A 26,234-nucleotide genomic window follows, 5' to 3' on the forward strand; every position below is an offset into this window, starting at 1 on the left:
TCACTGATGCAGTGAAAAATCGGCTTTAAAAAAAAAAGCAAAGTAACGGCGATGGCCAAGCTATACCTGGGCGCAGGCCTCCTCGGGTGCGCGAGCTGTGACAGAATGGAGTGAGGGCAGATCTAGCCGGTGCAGGGGCAGGTGCTCCAGCAGATGGAGCACGGCAGGCGCCACGTGAGTCGTCTGGCCGAGGCCAGGGCGGCCACAGATGAGAAGGCGGGGCCGGTGGCTGGCACTGCGGCTGGCAGCGAAACGAGACCTGCACGCAGAAAAAATATAGAAAACTCAGTTCGACAACACTTGGCTGTAAGTGGCACTTGCTGGCACTCCCGCGCCTATTCTTCAGCACACGCACAAATATCTAGCAAGGTTGACGGGATGATGACCTGCCGCAACAGTTTTAACCCTTTACTGCACCTTGTTGCATTTACACAACATTCTGATGAACAGCGTTAAACACAGAGGCAAGTACATTTAGAGCTGCCTGTACACATTGTTGCATTTCCGCAACATTCGTCTAAAAAACGAGTCACCTTGTGCTGCCATCTGTGCTCATCCTTTGCATCTTCTACCAAAACAAGCGTAGTGGAGGCTGCGCGCACCCGCGAGCAGTGATATGGATAAGTTTTGCCAACTGTAAATGTATTTCTCCATAAGACAAAGCCCCCCCAAAAATTCTCACGCTAAGCTCCACATCCTCCTGACTCTGTAGATCCCCAAAAGAACATTGTTATCTCGGAATAGTTTGTTCCTGGCGACAGAACGTTGCTATGTTGTGCAAATACAACAACGTGTACAGTCGCCGACCGCTTATTCGGACCTCAGGGGGACTGCGGAAATGTCCGAATAAACAGGTGTCCAAAAAGCAGATTAAGAAGAAAAAAAGGAAGAGATCTTTTATTTCCACGCACTTATTCGGGCTCGGCAGTAGGCTTGAAGAAATCGTGAATGCGCTGTTGCACGCTGTTCCGTTTATGTGCAATCAGATAAGCCTGAATCTTGGAGAGGGTCACACGGTCACTATAGCGGGCTGAAAGCACAGTCACTGCTTGTACACGCTCTGCATGCGACGGCAGCGTAGCACATGGTGCGTCGTCTCCCGACTCGGGAGTCATCGTCCGGCAATGCAGCAGAAACCTGACGGATGATCTCGCCGTTGTCGAGTTCTGCGCATGTCAGTACAGCAGTGTCAGCACCTGTGAAACTGTCAAATGCGACGGTGTCCAGAATCGCAATGCAACCACTGCGCAGGTCTCGGCAGAACATTTTTGGCGTCAGTAGGGAGCACATCGGAAGGCGACAAATCTTAGGCCTCCTGGCAGCCGCTTGCTGGCATTCCCCAGCGCAGTCTGCGCGGGCACTGTCGGTGCCATTAGACACTTGACACGATGTTTCCATATGCCGCATTGGATCACCGGAACCTCGACACAGCACACAAAGCAAGCACCACCATGCCAACACCAGTCGCACAAACGAAAAACGTGGCCTACTCGCAGCGTCATCATAGAAAGAAGAACTGGCATCGTGCGCGAACATGTGTGCAAAGAAACAAATCAGCTGCTGGATTGTCTTGACATGGCTTACTAAGCTGAAACCGGAACTGCTGTAGTGCTGTAGAGCCACTTTATCGAACCAGGCAGAAACAATAATGATGAGCGGGGATTTGCAGTAGCGGCACTTCATGGGGCAACAAGGAGGTTCTGTTCAAAACAAAAATGGTGTTCAGCAAGTCGAACCATGCACCGGTCAGAGTCGGTGCATGGTGGACTCGATCGAGTTGGCTCAAGGAGTGTCCGAAAAATCAGACGAGAGGTTGCAAGGTGTCCGAACTTTCGGCAGTTGTTATACATTGTGGTCTATGGGGAGAATGGCGGTGCCGCGAAGCGGACCAAATAATCGAGCATGTCCGAATTTTTGGAGTCTGGAAAATCAGTCGGCGACTGTATATGATGCACATGCACTTGTGCTGGTCAAGAAGAGAACGCAGAAATAAAGATTCAATCAAATGCATCAAGCAAGAAATGCTACAATAAATAAGTGACCTTCACCTGATGCTTGGAATGATGCTTTCGGTGCCCGCGACCTCAGCGAGATCGACTGCAGAGTTGCAGACTCCGTTCATGGCTTCATCATCAGACACCACACTGCTGTCGTCACTCTGATTGCCTGAAAAAAAAAAAAAGAAAAAGAAGAAAGAATATTTGAAGTACAAGCTGAACTCAAGCCATGCAAACACCACACATATACAGAGCGATTCTAGCTTTATCGATAGTGAAATGGCAAAGGGAGCAGCGACCGAAACTGCCAAAAATTAAAAGCTGGGAAAGTGTTACCCAAAATTTCTTTTGTCAGAATGATTGCAAGAAAGCCTTAGAGACGTTAAAAGCTGCCGGGACAGCAGTCCTTTAACAGCGAGGTCATGTTTTCTTTATATTTCCATGCAATCCATGGCTTTCTTTAGCAGTATCATGCAGCTTGTCAGCCGTTTTCAAATGCCTTGCAACATTATTAGCAGCCAGCAGTCACATGTGAGCGCGTCGCCATGATCACATTTGCGCGTCCATCGTGCTGTGTGAAAATTTGGTATTCACTTCCCCATGGAGAGCCTTATTACTTCTGTTCAGTCTTTTGCACCCATTGAAACTTTCCTACTTTTGTACCCATCAGATCGCATGCACAACGATATGAAATAGCTTTGCCACCACAAGAAAAGCAGGCAGATCTCTTATCCAGCACAAATCATATCCTGATCACTATCGGGCAGCAGCTAAGACGGAACAATGGAGGAATTGCAAGATAACGAGGCAGATCTTGAAATGTCAGTCTCGTAACACACAAAACGTGCAGCTCACCGCTGCCAAAGAACAAGCACACCAGCGATTGAAACCTGCATCAGCCAATGGGAGCGCTATGTGTGCAGTAACGAATTGCAATGCTAGTTTCCCCTTTTCCCATTTGCCTTTTATAATTTAATTTCCGCATGAAAAAATACTGCACTGTGGCTATCTTAAGCTCCTACCTGCTGTGTTTAAGGGCGATATCAAGGTGGCAGCATTGCATCAACGAAAAGTCATGCAGTACGCAGTGCTACGGCAACTCCCAAAATAGATTTTCCTTTGTCTCGAGGTCATTGCATTGAAGCGAGATTCCCTTAACTTCCTCGGCATATTTCTTTATAACATTCCGCCATGAGATAATGAAGAGTGCGAATGATGGAAAAGAAACACATAAGGAATTTGAAAAATTACATCATGTCGACCATTTCATTAGCATTTCAGCCCTGAATTATTAGTGTTTCAGCATTAATTATGACTACTACTTTGTTGCCGTTACTGTCTCTGCCCCCTGCCAGCTCTGTGCAAGCTGCTACAGGTCACCTCTGGGTCACATGCTTGTGCCACAGCCAGAAAAACAAAGCCACGTGTGCTTCAAACTATCATTCGGACAATGAAGACATTTAGGACACTGGTGGACTAGGTCGGTGCTACTTAGCAAAAGAGGGCAACACCACATGGAGGGGCACTAATTGACGGTCCCGAATATGGGATATAGTGAATGCTGACAGCTCAATCCACCTCGTGGATTGAGCATCACCATTTTGTCCACTATTGGCCTGCCGCCATCTTTGTCCAAATACAAACAAATCCCCCTGACTCTCTGTTGGCACGAAAACATGGCAAGCAGAAAAATCAAGGGCATTTTCAATTTGTCATTTCTGGCCGTGAAATATTCGGCGCACGGAGAATTCGCTTCAAGAGAGACCATCCGCCCTGGGTGCACTAACCGGCACTCCACCGGGTTGGGGGGCCCTTGCAACTAACCGTCCTGGCCGGTGAGTCGCTGCGCAATGGACGACTTGTGCAGGCCAGCGGCAAAGGCGTTCTGCAGGTACACCAGGGCCTTCTCCACCAGCTGGCACAGCAGGGGCCGCACGGTCGTGCTCAGCGGGCGCGCCGGCGAGGCGCCGCAGCGTTGGGAGGCCGGCACGATCTTGCGCATGGCTCGGTCGTAGTCCTCCGGCAGGATCTGCACAGATGCAGGCACAGGGATGTGTCCACTACGAGCTAGCCATCACCGTAGCCCAGTGGCTACGATGTTACGCTGCCGATCTCAAGGTCGCAGGTGTGATCCTGGCTGTGGCGGCTGCATCTCGATGGGGGCGAGATGCGAAAAGGCTAGTCTACTCAGATTTAGCTGCACATTTAAGGAACCGACCCCAAGTGGTCAAAAATTGATCCAGTCTCTCCCACAACAGAGTACCTAGTGATGAGATTGTGGTTTTGGCATCTTGGCAAAATCTTTATTTTTATTTAACTGTCCAGTATGCATGCTACTGCAACAAAATAGACCCCGGACTAAGTCGGCATTCACACTGGCGATCGGCATAGGTTGTGCAAATGTCAACCCAACTGCCACCTGACCGTGACCATACTGAACTCCTGTGGCGATGTGCTGTCGCCTGATCTGCCTCCGAGTCGGAGAGCAATTAGGCCGCCGAATCAGAGGGGCGAAAACTGTCCTGCAAGTCGTGCTCTTGCCTAACTTGCCCTGCCACGTAAAATAAATCTCGGCATGTATTCCCACCCTGCCCATGCACTGCTTCAGTCAGCAGTGCATGAGTGCGAAAATGAGGCAACGAGAGAGACTGACCCGAGAACAGTTGCTCTTTGAGCCTCATGCTGTCCTACCTTCATTATATCCAATATTTATTCTAAGCAAATACTCATCACACAGTTTTTATCAGTGAGAAACATTTTATATTTATTTCACATCCATACATTAAGGTTCCACTCCACAGTCAACTAGTTATCAGTCATTTGCTAAGTATCAGTGAAATTATCAAAATTACTAGTAGTGGCTACCATTTAGAAGAGAGGACACACATGTAGTAAAACACCCTCAACAAAGTCATTGGGACAGGATCTCGCTAAACACAGAGGAGATAAAGGAAAGTCACAGTGACGCGAGAGGAGGAAAAACTTCAAATAAAGCTATTTTGTTGTAACGGGGGTTTACTGCATGCTGCAATGCTCGTCAACCATCAATAGCCTCGTCACGTAACGCATGGCTGCCAGTATCGCTTGAAGTGCGCACCTGTACTGTGTCTATGTTGAGCTGCAGCTTTTCCTTGGTGGCATAGATCTGGGGAAAGCTGCGCCTCAGAGCCACCAGGGCAGCCTCCGAGCACAGCGCCTTGAGGTCAGCCCCGCAGTAGCCCGTGCAGCGAGCAGCCAGCTCCGAGAGCAATGCTTGGCTCGGGGCCGGATGCCAGTCCCGTGTGTGGATCTGGAGTATGCTGAGGCGTGCCTGCAAACCACGGCAATGTTCAGGAAAGATTGGAAAATATGGATGAGGAGGCTTTGTGAAAGGACACGAAAGAAAAAATTAGTAGAGATGCATCAGTTAAAAGTCACTCCTGCAATACCAATAAAATTGCTCTTACCATTAGAAAGGGCTTGACGAGAAAGAAAAGAAACGCAAAAACGAAAGATGGGAGGTGATTGTCACCCGGAAGTTCTTGCACCAGCTCACTGCGACATAATAAATTTCGATGCCATCTTGTCGAGCGCACTATATTTTTATCAGCAAAGATGGACTAAACAGTTCTCTGAAGCAGCCAAAGGACGAATTTAGCAAGTTTCGATAACTTTTACTACAACACAACAGCCCAAATTAAAAAAAAAAAACTTTGAAATCTCACGCTTATGTACTAGTGCTGTGGTTTCAGTGCACAAAAAAAAAATTTTGAAAGTTTGATGTTGGCTTTATCTTCTGGTAATCAATCCAGTGTAGCGCTCAGCTCACTCGCCTCCCTTGATGTTTTTCCTGCATGGCTTTCATGTCTCCCAGAATCCAGCTTCCCCATGTAGCACATGCGGTTACGTAATTGTACGAGCGATAGCGCCCGATTCACTAATGCCACTAGATGGCAGGGATACTAGACTGCACAGGGAAGTAGTCTCCTCCTCTTTGGCTGCGGGAACTCTACCCGTATGAACAGACTGTGTCCGCGCTCGACGGGGCACTTTCGTTCGGGAGACTTCACCCGTGAACGACTTTAGCATTGCTGTCGGGCATGTGGCGAATATATTGGCTTGATATCCTGTCGCGGTGAGTCGGACTTCGATTAATCAGTGCCCATCGGCATGCTCCATTAATTGTGATTCAGCCAGCTGGCAGCATAGAGAAGGCACAATAAACGCCCTTTGGCTTGTTTCCACTACTGTGTTGGGCTTCCTTGGCCCCAAGAGCATGCTTGAAACCTCCCAACCTCTACCCACAAAGTTAACGAAATGAAGCTATGGAATAATTCTCAATCTGTCAAACTGATTTAGTGCTTCTCTTTCGTGTCCTGTGAAACTCTGCCAATATCCAAAATGAGCCGGGGTGCTCACCCCCTTATCTACAAATCCAGTAGAGCACAGATGTTCAGGCACTCAAAAATTAGCCCCACCCAACTAACCAAATGGTTAATTGATTGGTTAGGACAGTGATTTCATAGTGATGCATTTTTCCGATGCTATTCCTTTTCACACTTTGTCAGTGGTCAGACTGACTCTCTGCCTGTGTCATCAATGGGATCTGCCAGCGGTGAACGGTGTGCGATGGTGGTACAAAATTGAGCCTAAGGCATTGCTGGAAAATTGCAGCCAGGTTTGCTAGTTGCAAGAGCGAAAGGCATGCCGACTCCTCCCAACTATGAAATGGTTACAAGTGAACTGGAAGCAGTAGAACACATTGTACGGCTAGTTGGTTCGCGAACAGTGACAGCACACTAAGGAACAAAGACAAGACAAGGCACCTTGTCCTGTCTTTGTTCCTTCTCAGTGCGCTTTCAACGTTGGTGCTTCGTCTTTTGGAAAAAAAAATGAACTGGAAGGTAATAACAATGAAAATAGCACACATTACTGTCAAGTGTGCATATGCTTCCCCTTGACCAGTTAACGGGTGGGCCAGTTACATTTGGGGCTCAGTTCATGTCAGCTGCTACCTCCAGCTGCTATCACATGTCTGTTCCTGGACATTATTCAAGGGGAGACAGCACTTATCTTTTATTTATCAGTGCATTTCTATCACACTTGCATTACTTCAGTAGTTTGGCATGCTGATTTCATATATGCAATAGATTTTTCTTTGTAACAAGTAGTCTATGACATACTAATAAATGTCTTTTGTGCATACTAGTTTGGGGGTGAGCTCTTTCTGAAATGCTGGTTGTTATGAAGGTGCACGGCGCATCAAAATGATGATGAATGATAATTTTCAGTGCTACAATAACAATGCTCTAGACTGATTTGGGCCAAAGTTACAGCACGCCAATCTTTTTAAAACGAAAGCCATGGATAAAACACCATGGATAAAAATATAACTTTCTCAAAATTTCTGTTGTAATATTTGCTCATATTATAGGCCTACTGCACCCTCCAACTGTCTACCTTTCCGGCTGATTACTGCGTTAGGATAAGTAGAACCCGAGATATCAGCATCCCAAAAGTAGCACACCATCGAAAATGCTGTTTTGAGAAAACAACAAAGAACACTTAACAACATGTTCATGGTGATTAAGGCAAAGGCTAAATCAATTGAGGACAAGGGTCCAATCAAGCAAAAATAAATGCTCCACACCAATTTAGAGGTGGCACAACTATCACTGGGGGCAATCACTTTCTAGTCCTGCATTGTTCCTAATGATGTTTACTCCTCTGAGCTTATATGAAACAAAAACGGCTGGTACTGCTTCCAAAACATGGTACTAAGAGATGTATACAAGCCAAAGTGCCACCCCTACATTAAATATGGGTGCGACCAAGTCAGTGGTTCAGCTGAAAGAGCGACTCATAATCGAATACAGTCAAACCCGGACGTACTGAATCTGAAGGGGGTCACAAAGAAGTTTGATAAATAGGTAATTGAATTTATAAAATAAGCATTTCATACAAAAAGTATCAAGGGGATCTTACAGCTGTTCAATATATACTACAATAATTCATTATATGTGGGTTCGATCCATCCGGGTTCGAGTACGTTATTTGCACAACATTCAGTATACAGAGCAGGGCCGGCATTCACGAAGCTGTTTGCAAGTTGGAAGAGTTGGAACAAGTGCCAGCCAATCTTAAAAATAAGCAGATGATTAGTCAAAGTTAATGGCCAACGAAAGTGCTTATGAGCATAATAAAGCTCTGGAATCTCCGCCTCTGATCACTTTGGTTTTGAACAAGCTATAACAAGGACCACTGGGTCCACTCACATACTTAGCTTGAAGAGAATTTTTTTTTAAATCTTAATAAAGAACGAAGTTACAAAGGAAACCCATACAGGTTTTTTCGCAAACGGCTTTCATAGTTGAACAAAAATTTGCCCTGGTCTGAAGATCGAACCCAACACGCCTTTACACAGCGATAGCTCCACCCTCTGAATTATCCAACAGGCTAACAGGTCACAAAGGATCACAGGACATGTAAATGACAGCCCCAAAAAGACACTGATACCAGGGTTCAATCCCCGTATCCTGCTTCATTTTTCTTCCACTGCGAAGCCTTGCTTTTGAGAAACCTTTATGGGTTTTCTTTGTAGCCTCGTGCTGGAGTCCAAGTGGATGACAACTTCCCCTTCCACAACCCTTCCACCACCTGGTGGATTTCTGCCAAATTAATATGCCACACACACTTACCTTATGGCAGGGCAGTGAAAAGTGGAACTCGCGGTCGAAACGGCCTGGCCGTCGCAGCGCGGGATCTATGGCGTCGATGCGGTTGGTGGCCCCAATGACGACCACCTCGCCCCGAGAGTCGAGGCCGTCCATCAGGGCGAGCAGCGTCGAGACGATGGAGCTGTGGATCTGGTCCTGCCGCGTCGACCGCACGGGTGCCAGGCCATCGATTTCATCGAAAAAGATGATGGATGGACGCATGGAGTAGGCCTGTGAGGTGTCACGAAATTACTTCAGTGAGCACTGGTCAATGTAAAACAACAAAGAAATGTTGTTCAACTAGCACACAACACAGCCGAACTGCCAAGAACTATAAAATGAGTTGCAATTTTCCCCGTAGGCAGGAATAATGGTCGCGCCACATTTCCGTCTTGCGATACTAGCAAGCAATTGCACATTTCAGGTCACGAGCGCCCGAATCACCGCAGCATCCTCGCAGTGACGGCCTCACCTGGTCGAAGAGCAAGCGCAGCTGTCGCTCGGACTCGCCGACCCATTTGCTGAGGCAGTCGGCGCCCTTGCGCATGAAGAAGGCCACCCGCGAGTCGCCTCGAGCACACTCGTTCGCCAGCGCTCGTGCCACCAGCGTCTTGCCAGTGCCTGCAATGCAGACGCAAGCGATTTGTGGCAACCACAGAACAAACAGCACTGGTGGTGGAAGGAGCCTACAAACAATGCAATGGGAGCCTTCACAATGCGATTTTCCAGGGTTGTGACAGCCTATGGAAAGGCCGTTGGCCCAATAAATTTGATGGCCGCTACATTTAGCCAGCGAGAATCAAAATGGCCGTCCACCAAGGAGGCCACACAGGTTGACAGACCAGATACTGATATCAGCACTGTGAGAACATACCAAGTACCAAAGCACAAAAACAATATTGTGTAAGAGGATAAACACTTGTTTTATAAGGTGGCCATATAACGCCACAAACATCTTAATTACTCAGGGTCCCTCGTATGCTGCCACCACCTGGTGGTTTAAAGGCCGACTGTTCCATCATAATCTCCCTACCATTATCGCAATGACAGGAGGGCAAGCTTGCTTTACACACCAGTGAGTTTACACCCCTTACTACAGTCAAACCTCATTATCATGATGTCGTAGCTGATGCTAAGATGCCTTTATTGATCTAATATTCATTATAACTGTATACTCGCTACATGCTCATAATGGCATTTAAACGTTCAACCGACCTTATTATACCCATAATTTGTTATAGCAAGGTTCAACTGTAGTTATCTTTCCACACACATTTGTTCACATGATGCTACCTGGTTACACACTCCTTTTTTATTTCTTTTTCTAAAAGGCTCTCTCTCTCTCTGTGCTGAAATGTTGCAACGCAAATAACTACAAATAGGCAAGCACCTAGGCTACCGCAACACTGCACGTAACTCAGTCCAACACAAAGCAGGCACAGAACTGAAAAATTGCCCTGTTGCACAATGCGGTCAGAAATAAAGAACAAGCGAGTCACTGCACTGCAATGGGACACACAGCAACTTACCAGGGGGTCCATAGAAGAGCACGCCCCGTGGTGGGGTGATCTTGAAGCGCTCGAAAACTTCGGGATAGATGAGCGGGAAAAGGATCATCTCCTTGAGCTGCCGAATGTGACTGTCCAGCCCACCGACGCGGTCAAACATGACCTGCGCATTCAGGCCCATGTTTTAAATCTTTCACACACCGAACCTGCTTTCCACGAGAAAAGTGACTGTGGAAAAATAATAATCGGCAAACTTCAGCTATTCCACCAGCTCTGACCTCGTTTATTGGCGACAGCAAGAAATTCTCGCATTGGGCACCACTTTACAACACAAGAACTACTACTTTGTGATGCACGTGGGATTGTCTGCCTGCTACAGTATTGCCTGTTGTGGCCTACGAAACACACGCACAGATGTTGCCCCCTTTTAGAGCCTCTGCGGCGCGCAAAGCCCTGTAGAAATTGCCAAATTCCAAAGCTGCAGGATCGCCCAATGGTCGGCCCATTCAGCTCCCAAGCGCGCATTGCTGCAGAGACATGAGCTCAAATCCCTCTGGTGACGATAAACAAAGCTTCGTTTTTCTTTTTGCCAGTAGCATATCTGTCATCTTGTGAATGTTAAAATACATAAAAAATCCCAGAGACACAATAGAAGCGGGCTGTGGGGAATAGCATGCATTCTTTCTTTGTTTTTTAAACTTTCAACTGAGCCCAAATCTGTGGGATGCACATGCACTTTATTAAAGGGACCCTGAAACGATTTTGGCGATTTTCTACAAACGTACTGAGTCGTTAGAGTAGGTTCTTCTGATCATTAATTGATGCATCTAAGTGCTCTGCGTAAAGCGTGTAATTTATTATAAGGTTTTAAAAATACACATCACTGCCGATCGCAGCGCACTGCTCGGCGGAATTTTAAGCCGCCCCTACCCATATGATGCAAATAACCCATATTACGTCACATGGGCGAGCTATATGATTGGCTGACCAGGGCGCGTGGTCGATAATTTTTCCAGCTTTATGGTGAACAAATGATGCTCGTAATAGTTGGAATGTTAGTTACTTTGTTTTTGTAAAAAGAAAATAACTTAAAGAGAATACACAAGAATAGTTTTTTAGTACACTTCAGCACTTCCGGCACACAGCAAGTGCCGTCTGCTTGTGTTACAACGTACTCCATTTTGACGAGAGCTCCGCGGTCAGAGTAGGTTTCAGTCTTTTCGCGAGCACTATGATTCGACTTTGTTGCCTTGTGGACTGCAAACCTAGCGACCTGCAAACCGCGAGTCCAGTATTAGGGCAAACGCAAGCGCAAGGGGACAGGGTCTGGCCGCTTGACTGTGCCGGGATGAGCCACGAGATGAGCAGAAGGGCAAATGTGAACGGTCTGCACGGTGCAGCCACCTGGTGGCACAGAGCTCAACCATACACAGTAGCAGCCACGAAGTGTATTCTTTGCTGCTGGTGTGTGTTTTTCGCAGGAGTGTAATCATCAACACGTTGATTTATAAATGTTTAAAATGCTTTACACTTGGTTAGAGCAATATTAGCGCTTTGTTTGACTGGTTAAGCGCTGCGCCAGCAAGTGTCTGGACCGTGCAGACCGATCAGGCTGCTCACGTACGTCTACGCTAAAGTTCCTTCATCAGCTTGAGTTTATGCCTCCAGTCATTTGCCGAAATGACCAGCTTGCCTGTTTTTAGTGGAGTACCGGACACGTTCGGCGCTACGACAGAATGCTCGCAACGCACGCTGCTTCGATAGCTCTCGGTCGACGGCCAAGCGGCTTGCGGAGAGGTCTCGCGCGGGAGGGGGCGTGCTCCTAAACAACCGGAAGTGAGCGATGTGACGTTGCATCGTGACGCTGAACCAGTGAAGGCGGAGCTTAGCGCCGCTCGCTCGGCGAGCGAGTTGAGGAGGAAAAGCATAGCTAGGGAGGAGGGTAACTTCTAATCGCTTGCAGCTCCATTAATACGTAACGCTTCACTTAAATTGTGGTGCGAATGTTCTACTTAAGCTGTACGCTATGCGCCCACAAAATTTGTCCGAACCGTTTCAGGGGCCCTTTAACAATTATTAGGTTTCCTCTATATAAAAAGAATATACAAGAACACTAAAGACGGTTTCCCTCCAGCACCATAGGTGTCATGGAGCACTTTGGCAGTCTGAGAGAATAAATAAGGTTGGACGATAGTTCCGGGGCATTGTAGGTACAATCCCAACTTCTATTTTTTTCTTTTTAAATGCATTTATCTTTTGTGTGGTAACGCTTCATTAGTAAAATCAGAAAACTGGCCCAAATTAGCAAACATTATGGGATATCCAGGAGAGTTAGCAACTTCACTCTAAGTAATAGGTGGTGTCCAAATTGTTACCCCAGAGATGGCTCTCCCACAGTAACAAAATACAATTTCAAACGTCATGCTGCAGCATGCTGCAAGCGCCGAAATCAATTGCAGGAGTTGGAAGCACATCACGGTCGCCGCGTTTTGAACACCGCCTATTCCAGTAGGAAACTCCGCACAGCGGAGGCTCAAATCAGGGTACGACACTTGCCTCCTTGTCGACATGCATGGGGTCTACGTCGGCCAGGCTGGAGCCGATCTTGGCTCGGTCGCGGAGCACGCCCTCAAACAGGTCCTTCTCCTGGAAGTTGAAAGGCAGGCACCGGTTTCGGGCGCGGACCATGCTGCGTGCCTTGCGCCGCTCGAAACGCCGCTCGTCGTCACTCGAACTGCTCGTCGAGGAGCTGTTATGCGTGGCGTGGCGTTTCCTGCATCAGAATGAGAGGCGATCTTGTTCAATGCAGGCTACATTCAGCATTGATTTCAAATAGGGAGGACTGTTACAACTTGCGTCCCGTGAAATCGTGCAAGGGTGAGCCGAGAAGGATGGTGGCTTGATAAGTGCGGTCTTACTGCGCGAGCAAGGGGAAAGGGCGGGAGGGGAGCGCACTAGCGGTACCGCGATCAAGTGCATGCAAGGGAAGGGGGAGAGAAAGCGGGGGAGCAGGTTGGCCCACGCCTCTTTCAAGCACACCCGTGGCTGCACATGGCTGAGCACATATGCAGCCCGTGCACTCAGTTTTAGACGTAATCTGCCGCATGTGCATTGAGTAGGCACGACAAAATGGCAGGGCATCATGTGCACTGTCTTCCCATGCATTTAGCACTGGAGGCTGTGTAATCTCAAGATTCGGAGACGTGCAAACGAAGCATTTGCTTCCCGCTGCCGGCACTTTTCGTGCTGGCAACACTATCATCCATGGGGGGCAAAGTACACACGAAAGCATGGTTGGCCTTGCTTCGCATTCCTGATGTGAAGATGTAATCGATAATCCGATTACCCCGATAATCCCGATACTGCTGGCTGAAGAAAAAAAGAAGGCATCTCCTGGAGCATTTTGTCAGCCAAGGAAGAGCAGGCATGGACTCCGAAAGCGGAGGATATAATGTGCACCTAGCCAGCGGATTATCCAATGTGACAGTCTCCAAGATCAGGTAGCATGGCTCAGAACAAGTGATTTAGTTCGGAAAATCAAACTTTGGAGCCTAAGTTTGTCCAAAATATCAGTCGCGCAAATGCATTAGCTCTATGGGAACCCTGACGGTGCATTTATTAAGTCCGGAATATCCATTAAAGTCCAAATTCTTGCAGTCCAAAAAATACATTGGCGACAGTATTGTTACGTGTTATTGTTATAAGTGGACTGCAGTGTATAACGAAGTTCAACTATGTTGAAAAGGTACCGATAACACTGAACATTTTTGGCATCCTCACCTTCTGTACATGGGACTCCTGTGGGCAGGAGAATGGTAGGAAGACCGGTTCCGCCGATCATGCTTTGGTGTGTGGAAGATGCTGGCTATCCGCTTGGACCGCTTTGTCTCCGCTGCACACAGATCGAGACGAGAACATTTGTAGAGACGAGTCGCACTTACCAGATGAGCAATTTTTCTTGCAGTAAGCCACACAAAGCCACAATGGGAGACCTAAACTAGTAGCTGCAATCATCAAGTTTTTTGCAATAATTACCTGAGAAAACTCCACTGCTGCAATCGCCCAGCCGCCATGGGATTGAGGGGTAGTACGTGGATTTGCCTGACCTTGGTGCTTGTGGACTGAGACGTTCTTGTGGCTTTGTTATCACATTTTTGTCTGCCTTAAGGCATTGTCCTAAATTTCAGTATACGAAGTGCAGAAGACTCTGCAAGCATGCACAAACGCTGCTAATTGCAGCAGTTCGGCCTCTCAAGGTGGCCAAAGTGAAACACACCAAGAGTCTAAAACATGGTAGCTTGCCTGTGAGAAATTCATAGGGGTGTTCTATGCTGCTTGTCGATGCACGTGTTCCAAAATTGGGCTCCTGCGCTAGAGTTTGTGTGTGTGAATCCTGCCGTCAGACAATTTTAATTAATGTCCATTCCATTATTTATTACATGGTACTTTGTTGAAAATGACTAGCTTACAAAGCCACAAAGCCATTTAAAGTCAGACGGACAATGTTCAGGCAAATCCACGTACAGTAAAAGCTCGTTGATTCAGACATAAAGGGAGTGAAAAAAAAAAAATATCCGAATTAACCGATTGCTGACTTATCAAATCAACAAAAATGGTACATTTACAATTCTTTTATTGCGTACCTTTACTTTGCGAGGAAGTCAGTGATGCTTGTTTGTTTTTTCGCGGCTAGTTGGGCGGAAAGAACTAGTTTTCGTATGTGCAACAATCCCACAAGTGCAAGCGTATTGCATGGAGCATCATAGCAAAACTCCTCTAAAACAGCGAGAATCTGCGGCTTCTTTTGCAGTACAAGTACAGTCTACTGGTTAAAACAGACTCGCGTACAACAGACTTGGATTTAACAGACCATATTTAAACCTTAGCTTGTTCTACCCATTTTATCAATGCAACGAAGCTCGCCTCTAATGGACCGTGCTACAATGGACTATCGGCTACACCGGACGAAATTAGAGGCAATCTTATTTCAAAATTGGGCGTGTAAAACTGAATTTTGCCGTGTGAACACGAGCTGACAACTGACTTGCGAGGGTCAGCTGACGATCGTGGCTCAATATCATGCACGTGAGGGAGGAAGGCGGAGTAGAAACGCGCCATCTTTCGGGCGCGAGGCATGGGGTGGGGAGGCGAGAGAGAAGGGGGTTCTACTCCGATGGCTGCTGCTTGTGGCGCAGCCACCGTATCTTGAAAGCGATCTGCGATGTGGACAAAGTGCGCCCATGCCAGCCGCTTCGTATGTGCTGTGCTTTCGACGCTTAGTTCGTCTTGAAGCAAGAGATAGCACACAGGTCAATTCACTTGCTGCTGCAGCTGCACTTATCTGGCTTAATTCGCTATTGCAATGTACGCTTCACCTTCCAAGTGAAACAGTTTTTTTTTTTAAGACATCACAACGATAGTTTTGGAAGGAAGGCGCCTTGAATATTATGGACTTTGGATAAAACAGACGTTTTTCGTCGGACTACTAGGGTCCGGTTTTAACGAGAGCCGACTGTACTGCAACTTCTTCAAATGGGTCGTTTTCATTGGACAACCTCATCCACCACACCGAGGGCATTCTGATCAACACCGAGGGTTGTTCTGATCATCGCTTAACTGGCCGGCAACAACGTCGTCGTCAATTGCAACGTAGTCGGCAAGGTAAACTTCGTCGAGAAGCAGGCCAGCGAATGTCTCATCACCGCTGTCTTCTGGCGCTGCAGCCTCTGGGTTTTCAGATGTCTCAGCCCGCACAAATCCACTCTGTCTAAAACAGTTTGCCAGCACTTCTTTCAACGTATTCGCCCTCACGTGCACCAAAATATGTATCACACTCAGAAGTGTGATGTTGTACTGCTGCTTCCGATCCATGCAGAGAAGCTTGCATTCCAACACTTGCTTACGAAAGTTTTCTTGACATATTGGATAATTCCCTGGTCCATTAGTTGAAGGACAGCGGTAGCATTGGGAGGAAGGAACACAAGCCGGATTGCCTCCAGATTCAAAATGTTGCAGTATACAGTGCAACTGTCCACTAACATCAGCACCTTGTGTTCACTGGTGCTGAAGCGTCGATTCAGATCCTGCAGCCAAGCACGAAATATGTCGAAGGTAATCCATGATTTGCAAGTCGCACGGTACTCGACAGGAAGATGCTTAATGTTGTAAGAAATATCTCAGTTTCAGCACCTTCCCAATAACGAGAATTGGAAGGCACTCCATCCCTGTCATATGTGCTGCCAACACCACTGTCACCTGCTCCTTGCTTCCTACCATCAGTACAAGAGTCCCCCCATTTAATGTAATTGATTTGTTTGGCAGCACTTTGAAGGAAAGTACTGCTTTGTTGGCGTTAAAGACGTTTGGGTTGTAGGCTGCCACATGCTCCTTGAGCTGGACGTTTTGCCATTCTTTAACAACTTCTTCGTCCACCTCACCCCTCTCCCCACACATGGTCCTGAACACAAGGAAATGCCGGTCCTTAAAACATGTTAAACAACTTTCCGTCGCCTTGAACGAAACAACATTCATTCATAAGACATAGTTCTCTCCTGGTGGGCAGATAAGTGGTCCACTCAATGGCAGCTTCGTGTCACGTGCAGCAGCAACCCACAAAAAAAAATGCTTCCCCCAGAGATGGGTGGGCTGCAGTTCGTAATCGCTTCCACTTCTTGTCCCTCATTCTTCCCGTGTGTTGACAGCAAGCTTCTTTTTACATCTAACTGGCACATCACCTCTTCTCTGCAAGCGCCGTCTTTAAGTGCCTTGAGAATTTTGACTTTTTTCACGAAGTCCTTCACCGTGTACTTCGCATGCTTAACCAGTACTGCCATCACGGCAGAGAGCAGCTGCACGGTAGCACCTCATGCACGAACCCGACAACTATGACAGTAGCGATGCCTGCTCCAAATCCCTACCTTGACCGTTTAGCAGCGCCCCCTTTCATAGGTCACCGATGACACTAGCAATGAGTACTCCGAAAGCTTGTTTCAGTTGTACACCAGTGCCAACCTTGGCTTGCCTCCAGTCCAAATTAAACGATGCGCGTGCAATTTCGTGCCGGATTAACGGTTTGCTGCCACAGGGCTGCGCACATTTTTGAAGGGAGGACGCGGGGCACCAAACTGTCCAAATTTCCAGGGGCTGAATTAATGCGCTTTTACTGTGCTAGCCATCAAATCCAGGCTGGCTGAGCCACTTCACTTACAGCTCCCGTAGCGGTAATGCCACAGTCCCCTCTAGTAATTACACGAAACCCTCTGGCTACGACGGTCATGTTCGGTCAGAGCCCTTCTCAAACTTTTATACACAATGAATCTCTTGTTCAATGGTCGTTCACGACCCACTGAGTCCGTGTTACTTAGTGGCTTATGCCAGGGATGCATTATTAGGTAAAGAAAACATATTGTGCCATAAGAAATAATTGCGCTATGCTTTTGGCTAATAGCATTACATTTGAAATGCTTCAAATGTCAATTACGTTCATGAATTACAAAGTTGAATGCAGGGAAGGATGTTGCTGACCTCAGGTTCACTCAAGTGTTTACTCAGCACTTACGGTGAAGGATTTTAGGGTTTTGAAGATGAACGAAGTTGACCATATCCATTAGCAGAGCACTTTTATTTTGTTAAAATAAGGTTTTGCATATGTAGCTCTCTAAGGGAACTTCACTTAGCTATATATATCTTATTTCATTAAATCTCTCCTGCTTTGTAATGAGGCTTCATTGTATTAAATAACACACAACCCCCCCCCCTCCTCTCTCTCTGCCAATGATTTCCACGATGCACGACTTACAGTATGAAACTCTTCGGTTTATGTTGACAGGAGACGCACTTACCAACAGGCACTTGGAAGCGCTCCGTGACGGGCTTTTTGGGACGGAGGTGGTAGCCATTCATCACAGGCAGCGGCACCTCTTCTTCCTCATCGTCGACGTCGCTGTCCCCAGAGACCCCCGAGCTGCCACCGTGGGGCTCCGAGTCGCTGGCGGCCACTCCCGCTGCCGCGGCTGCCTCTCGCCGGCGCCCGCGCCGCTCCTCCGCAGCCGCACGACGGGAGCTCCTTGTGCGGAAGAACGGCTGCTCTTCGGCTGCTGCAGCCGCCGCCTGGTGTTGCTGGCGCGTCCGCTTCACCCGTGAGTACATGTCGTCTGCCGAGAAATGCTGCAGGGCAGCATGGGAGGAACAGAAGCTGTCAAGTGCAATGGCACCTTGGCGACCCATTAGTTCAACCTAGCCCAATACTACCGTTCTGAATACTAGCGTTCAACACTAGCGTTTCGAATCAAAACTTCTGACACGGGAATTTAATATTTGATTCCTTCAAATACTGATTACGGCTGAATATATCGGGTTTACCACGATTGCTAGAGCCTGCTTGCTAGATTGGTTGTTCTAGCCATGATTGCTAGAACAACCAGCAACCGCATCAGCCTTTCGTTTCACCTTTTAGTTCCTGCCAATTTACAAGCTGCCCAGTTCCAAAGATACTTGCGTAATAAGAGGCGCTAAAACACTTTTAAAAGATTAAATAAAACATTTCCGATCTGTAGAAAATGCTTCCGTAAACATGCATGCCAAATATTCTTGCTCCATGCAAAGAACAACCTAAAACCATGCGTAAAAGCTGCTCTCCTCCGACTTTTGAGGCCCAAGTTTTCTTTTTATCCACTTCAGACGACGTCAGTGATAACGTTGCAGCAGGTGCGACGGCTTGACACCAGCTACTGGGTGATTATGACCATGAGTTACTATTCGAGAGCTTGCTGGAACACAAGTGCACACTTTTCAGACTTTGGAGGAAACTGGGAAAGCGACTGTTAATACATACTGCCTATCCAGTTCATCACTTTTCTGTAGCCCTAAGGCATTTTTGCCAGTTGCCTACCTCGAAGAGTTATCGTAAGCGTACTGTGAAAACAAGAACGCAATAAAGAAAGCTACAAACATGGCATTGCAATCGGTGTCAGGCCAGCTTAGGGCAACGAATCAGTTAAGAGAAAAGGGCAAAAGTAAACACAGCGCTCTTTACACTGTAGGGAAGCTCGATTCTCACGCGTCCCGATGTTTTTCCCACATGGCTCCCGTCTCTCCTACAATCCTGCTTCCCTGGAGAGCTGTGCGCAACCAGCAGTTGCAGAACAGCATAAGAGATGGCGCGAGTGTTGTGTGTTACGAACACCATGTAACGGCAGGGTTACTCAGACACAAAAGGGAATGAGCGTCTTCCTTTCTAACTGGGGGCCAGCAGAGCGTGCGGACTTGCACGCATATCAGTACGTTCTGCGGGTCTGTCCCGCAAGAGGCTTCAGAGCAGGGCCTTTTTTTCATTCACTCTCTTCTCCATTCCTTTTCATTACCCCTTCCACCTTCCTTTTTGCTCTTTCTGAGCTGCACTGCAAGCCTACAAAAAGACATGACATACCAACTCGCCCAAACTGCTATGCTTTTGATTCAGAGGAGGCCTCTGGGACAGATGAATACAATCGTTCGAATGGCCCACCGTTATTTCCCCACCGTCTAATCGTTCCCCAGAGAATGATTAGGCACTGGTGTCTGGCAAGGGGTGAACATATTCGATTAATATCCTGTTGTTGTGAGTCAGACTTCCTCAATCTGCTGCGTGTCCATCAGCATATTCCATTGGTTGTGATTAAAATAGCTGGCCTTGTATAAGAGGCGGAATATATGCCCTTCTGATTGTTTGCACTATTGTGATGTCGTTCCTTTGTCTCAAGATAACATTTGAGACTTCACTACAACTCCGTTCATATTAAAGGGGTTGGGACACCAAATTTTGAGGCTATAAAGAGCATGTTGTAGGCTGCTTCTGTAGGCAAGGACACCCAGAACGAGGTATTGGACGCTGCAAACATTTCAAAATAATTTTAATTCAGCTCCAAAAGGTCATTAAAAACTCCTCGTAGTCGAGACCCATCGCTAGCGCGGCAGTTACTACGTCACAGAGGAGGAACGAAAATATTGACGTCATAGCACACTAGCACAAATACGTGGCGTATGATGAGTAGCGATGAAATGCCGATTACGGAGCCTGCTGAGCCAAGCGACCGAGCATAGCCTCCACTATGACCAAGCCACAGGCATATAGAAATCCTTTCTTAATGCAAAGAAGGGGTAAGGCATGCAGACACGGGCACAAGAGGAGAGAAGTGGACAACACGAACGCCGCACGGCGGCCCGCAAACGACAAACTGCGTGCGGCGAGTTGCCATGCGGACGGGCCTTTACACGTTTGAGTGTAACACTAGCCGGTCGACTCCGAAAGGGAGCAGGATATGCAACGTTCGTGTTGTCCGCTTTTCTCCTCGCATAATTTGGCAGCTCGGAGCGGTCTCTCGTTCGCTTGGCCTTTCTCAATGTGAGGGCCCGTCCACGTTACCGGCACGGAAACTCGCCGCACGCTGTTTGCCGTTCACGGGCCCCTGTGCGACGGCGGTTTTGCTCACGAACGGTGAGATTTCCTTGCCGTAGAGAGGACAGGCCCGGGACCCATTTGTGCGGTAGCCGTACGGCGAAGCGGCCAATCAGCGACCGAGGAGTGGTCATTCTGGCACCGACGGCAGCTTCACCGCCTCTGATCGTTTGGCGCCGCCGATATCGTCGCTACGCCTTTTCTGGTTGACTTCAAAGCTAAAGCTTACAGCACTTCGGGATGAATCACTGACTCTCACAAGCCGCAATATTTTCTTACCGTTGTTGTTGCTCTTCGCAATAATATTAATCGCGACATGCACTTCGAATCGCCAGTTGTTGACCTCTGCTGGCAGAGCACACAGATGCGCGAGCAGACGACGCAGCATAGTTTTACGTCACTATTTCTTGTGGCCCACGTGACCAATCCATGTTGCGCTTCCTCCTCTGTGACGTCATAGCATCCCCCGGAGCTCAGAAACCAAAACCAAAATCGCTCGTTATAATAATGCGATTATTAAATTATTTATCGCATATATACGAGTCCCTCTGTGTGTATCGTGCTCCCTGAAGCATGACGCAACGTTTGAATCAACAAACGCATGAACGAAAATTTTGATGTCTCCACCCCTTTAGGTCCTTTTCAAAAATTTTCCTGGCAAATATATTCCTTGAAACGCATCACATCGCCCTTATTCAAGAGTGTTGCCAAGATTCGAGAACAGGTTTTTCGGGGCCCCTTTAACTAATTTGCCATTTGCACCCCTACAAGACCACATGGCGGCAGTTGATAAGCAACAGCGCTCACCTGCATCTCAGACAGGCCGAGACGGCGGAGCTCAGCATTCACTCCTTTCTCGTTGCTCCGCTTTGACTCGAGGCTGTCCTCATTGTCCCCGTCTAAGGTCTCAGAGTCCTGGAGTGAGCAAATGCAAGCCCATGAAAACTAGACAGTTGCGGGTTCATACCAATCTCGCAATGCTCTTACTGGCCATGAAGCCTCAAAGATAGAGAAAGAGAGCTCTTTAAAGGGTCCCTGAAGCGGTTTCTGTCGTACGCCTAGACATAGAGGGTATTTCTCAAGGAATGCTTTCTCACAAGAAATTTGCATCAGCACGCCGCAATTACACAGGTATGAGCGATTAAACATTACAATCCCCTCAAGCCACTGCACACCCCTGAACATTTATACCGTGTGGCCGTCGCTATGTTCCAGCTCCTTCAAGCAGCGACGTCAGTGTTTTCTACTTTTGGTTGATTTGAACTGTGTGTTCCCACATCTCTTTTTTATGCAGTTTTTATTAAGCCTGGGCTACATGGAGTAAAGTTTAAAGACGAACTGCGCACGACGGCGCTACACATAACGTTTGCTGGCTTCCCCTTTCTTTTTTAGTGCAACATGAAGCGAAAAGAGATGGATGACACCGTGGCCGTTTGCCAATCGTATATGCAACGTAAAAATTAACATGCAGCTGGTTCGGGAATTACTTTCGTTTGATAATCCCCTAATAATATGAAAATATCTATTACGTAGATTTATGATTGTCGCTATATGACACTCACAAGATTTCTTTGTAGCCGTCAGCAGAAAATAAAAGTGCTGCCACTAACTTGTGAATGTGGTGAAATGGACTGTTAATAACTTTGTCACTACTCTACAATTCTACCTAAAAAAAAAAGGAATGAAGTTAAGGATACAAAAAAAAATAAAATAAAGTACGCAAATCGGGAAGCGAACCCACACTTTCAGCGTGGAAGGCAGAGACAATACCACTACAGGGATGTAACTCAAGATGGTAGCTTTCTCACAGACGTTATGACACCTGGTGAAGCACATTCAATTTCCTTTGCAACAATTTTTTGCCGGATCTCCGCTTGTTATGGTATTTTTCTGCTATCATTCTGGACAAATTATATACAAAACTTGGCTCTCTGAAAGATGTGTAATACAGCGCAGGTACCATTCATGTTCCTGCCGCAAAAGAAGACATCGCTGCTCCTATTCTCACATGACAACTCCACCGCGTTCCATCTGCTGCCCACTTCCAGAGCTGCAGCAGACCATCTACATTGTCAAACGTAAGTGGGCCATTGGTGTGAAGAAACGTCTGAATTTATTACATTTGTGTACTTATTTTTAAGGGTACACAAAAAAAAAAAACAGTTACTACACATACGTAAGCTATTAAAAATAACCTTAATACGGCGGCATGTTTGAAGCATTCCCAATGACACAACATTGGTAGCCATCGAATAGCTTGACCAAATGACATCACGCGCCCCCACTCTATGTAGCAGGGGACAGAGTGGCTGAAAATTCAGGGGAGCGAAGCGTCGCTGCTATCAGTAATGATGCACATATAAAAAATCATATAATAAATTACACACTTTATGCGGAGCGCTTAACTGTGTCTATGATTAGAAGGACCTACCCTAACAACTTGGTATGTTTGTACAAAATGGCCAAAATAGTTTCAGGGTCTCTAACTAAAGGCAGAGGTTTTTGCTGACGTGCTAAGGACTGCTGACACGAAACTCTACATAGGAAAAGGAAAGGAGATTAAAAGATTGCACGGTAGGGTAGCAAAAAAAAAATATATATAGAATGAGCAAGTAAACCTGATAACGGTATTTACAGGTGAGACAATGGAGAAAAATACAGGCTTTTCTACATCTTAAAGTGAACCTTCTGTAAAGCTTTCTGAGAAGGACAGCTACTGAGAGATATTGGAACGATAAATACAAGTCCTGCTGCTGCTTTGTTGAACTGCAGGTCATAGAACTTAGGATGCTATGGAATGTTAGCTGGACACTTATATGTTCTCTGCCCAAGCACCGTTACAGGCTAGCTCTTATTCCCAAATCACTTGCAAGACCGGTATCGAACACGACTTCAAAATACTGCTCTGTTCAATTCAAATGTTGATGTTCCTCTAATGTCACACCTTGAGGGATGTGTTCAGAAACTGTTAGTGCAGCTCTACTAATGTCAACTGCACAGGCAATTTCTTTTTTCAGCAATACTCAAGGACCGCAATTTGCACAAGAACATGGACACAATGAAACATTATAAATGCTGTCGAAGCTGCTTCCAATAGAACAATGACTTTGCGGACATAAACTTTAACAGATCAAGAATGGCCACGCTGAGTAAAGCTTCCAATGGTTTGAACCACTAGAGCCACTAGAACAGGCCGTCAATTATTCTTGGCAGAGGCGAGAAGATTGCGTATTCCTACTGCTGCATTTTGTTGACCTGTTGGTTGGACGCGCAATACAAGTACCAAGGGACAGGGGCACGAGAAGGCGACACGACATGGTGACGCAGTACAGCGCCATGTTGTGTTGCCTTCAACCCCGCACGAATTGCCAAGCTAAGAAGTTGTGCAACCACATTGTGGTTAGCAAGACCAGCTGAAAGGGCACAGCAAATTTAGGCAGGCCAGGATTTCCCGTTTACTGTTCAACACAAACATAAAGTTGGAAGCTGAGAACTCACGTTGCCGCCAGGAGGCATGCTGTTGTGGTGGTGGCTGGCTGAGCTGCGGAGGTAGTGGTGGAAAGCGGTCGGGTCCTTCTTGTTACCAGCACCCGACTGGTTCGTAGGAGACTGTTGCGAGACGAGAGAATAGAGTGTCACAGTCAGTTGAGACACACGTGGCTGCAAGCAACGACCCAAGCATGGGCCTCGGAGACTTTCAGCCTCTGCGTGTACATTCTGACATCTACAGAACACCACAGATGAAGACATGAGCAGCCAAGCTGGTGACACTACCTTGCGTCGCCCGAGTTTATACGAACTCAAAGAGCCATCAGTGCTATGATCACTCCTACTCTAATTAGCTGCTGGCATGTAGCGTTGGAAGCAGCATAATCATTAACATAAAGTGGCGGCTCAGCTCGTTTTTTCCCCCGACAAGAAGTCTAACCCACGTTTACAACAAACATTTCTTATGTGCAGCTGAATATCAGAGGCTGGCACTACCGATGTGTCTGTTGCCAACCATGTAAAAAATTAGAGGGAGAGCGATTCCTTGGGTTTAGCTTACCAAAGAAACACCTTGCCTGTGACAGACACTGTACCAGGCTGTGGACTCATTTTGACCACCTGCAATCCTTTCTTTCATTCCACTCCCATTAGTATGTATAAACATAAGTATGTGTAAATAAATAGACAAGTTATGGTCATATTGCCCAACCGGGGATTGAGCTTGCAACCCACTCCTCAGCAGCAGATTACTGTAGTCACTGAGCCAATGTAGCAGGCAAGCTTGCACAACTTCACAAGACCTTAATAACCTAGCCCCTTGACTGCCTTTCACGGCACTGACTGACAGTTTGCAGCAAGAAGAATTTGTAAAAATTTAACCGTTTCCATCGTCAGCCCTACTGCCGTAAAACCCTACTGCCCAAACAAGAACTTGCATAACGTAGTGATTTCATTTGCTTATTTTATTCCTTTCTTATAATCCCCCGTTCACGACCGACAAGTCGTGTTGACAATGCAGGCGGAGTGCTGCTTGAACCATCAATGAAGTGCAAAAAGGAATGGCACTGGAATAAATCTGTTACATAATCCCGGCCCAGATGACAGCTAGGAAGTGACGACAGACCTTGCTGAAGTCTGGCAGGCTTGACGTCAGTATCCATGTCTGGTTGAGGTTGCCATAGATACACTTGCGACGGCGTGTGCTCCGTCGCACCATGCTGTCATCGTCCTCGTTCATGTCGTCATCCGTTGAGACGGCCACATTATTGGGTGGCGGTGGCGGTTCACGGCGTCGCAACGAGGAGTGTGCCCGGCCGTTGGGCAGCAGGTGGTTTTGGTGGACGTGTCCCCTTACCGACTGCGTCAGGCGCGCTGCAAGACAGAGAAAAGCTGGCGATTTGAACGAAAGGTCGGCGGCATAGGCCGATATTAGCTCACGTACACTCACTAATATTTTCACAGGCTGTATACTCACTCGTGGACTTACACTCCTTGGCAATCCCTCCCGTTCCTACTCCAACTGACATTCACCAACACTCACTTGCCTTCATAGTCACTTCCATTCACGTGTGCACTCACATTAATATTTGCGTCAACTCTTCCTCACCGGCACTCACACATATTCACACCCACTCGCACTTGGCGACAGTCACTCACAACCACTCAAAATCACAGACTTTTGTTCGTACCTGCACTCACTCCCGTTTGCATTCACTCACTCTCTTCGTCATTCACTAATGCTTGATCTCGCACCTGTGAAACATGTGTGAATTGAGTACGAGTCAGTGTACTCATGAGTGAGTATGCCAACCTATACTCGGAAACACGCCTGGTTAACTGATGCATTCACTCATTAGTTGACTATCTGCTTGTTTGTTGCATTCCAGAGCTACATCAGAGGCCATCCGTCGAAATGTGGCAGGGCAATAAGACTAACAATTATCTAAGCACACTTACAAAGAATACAAACAAATCTAAGCATACTTAGATTTCCTTTTTGTCTGTATACCTGCTTTCATATAGTTTGCGTTACGTTTCATTACTTTGTGTTAGCGTGAATCTGACATGTAGCATAATTAGTTTTGCAAGGGTAGCCAATATTTTTGCTCTG

General features: G+C 47.1%; 1 protein-coding gene across 7 annotated transcripts in view; it reads right to left on the bottom strand.

Annotated features, from left to right (window-relative positions):
* LOC135918656 (ATPase family AAA domain-containing protein 2-like) overlaps positions 1-26,234 on the bottom strand; it is a 60,780-nt gene that overhangs the window by 27,396 nt on the left and 7,150 nt on the right. For 6 of the 7 annotated variants that reach the window (XM_065452285.2, XM_065452288.2, XM_065452287.2 and 3 more), the window contains exons 3-15: positions 25,248-25,495; positions 24,134-24,244; positions 21,443-21,550; positions 18,042-18,366; positions 13,981-14,092; positions 12,757-12,973; positions 10,222-10,363; positions 9,165-9,313; positions 8,675-8,923; positions 5,095-5,307; positions 3,822-4,026; positions 2,049-2,166; positions 67-259 (exon numbers count right to left, since the gene is read on the bottom strand). In XM_065452285.2, the coding sequence (XP_065308357.1) occupies positions 67-259; positions 2,049-2,166; positions 3,822-4,026; positions 5,095-5,307; positions 8,675-8,923; positions 9,165-9,313; positions 10,222-10,363; positions 12,757-12,973; positions 13,981-14,092; positions 18,042-18,366; positions 21,443-21,550; positions 24,134-24,244; positions 25,248-25,495 (2,390 nt within the window). The remainder of the gene's footprint in view (positions 1-66; positions 260-2,048; positions 2,167-3,821; positions 4,027-5,094; positions 5,308-8,674; positions 8,924-9,164; positions 9,314-10,221; positions 10,364-12,756; positions 12,974-13,980; positions 14,093-18,041; positions 18,367-21,442; positions 21,551-24,133; positions 24,245-25,247; positions 25,496-26,234) is intronic. The other variant, XM_065452289.2, reaches the window with a different exon arrangement.

This window comes from Dermacentor albipictus, chromosome 6, assembly GCF_038994185.2.
Source record: "Dermacentor albipictus isolate Rhodes 1998 colony chromosome 6, USDA_Dalb.pri_finalv2, whole genome shotgun sequence".
Taxonomy (NCBI): domain Eukaryota; kingdom Metazoa; phylum Arthropoda; class Arachnida; order Ixodida; family Ixodidae; genus Dermacentor; species Dermacentor albipictus.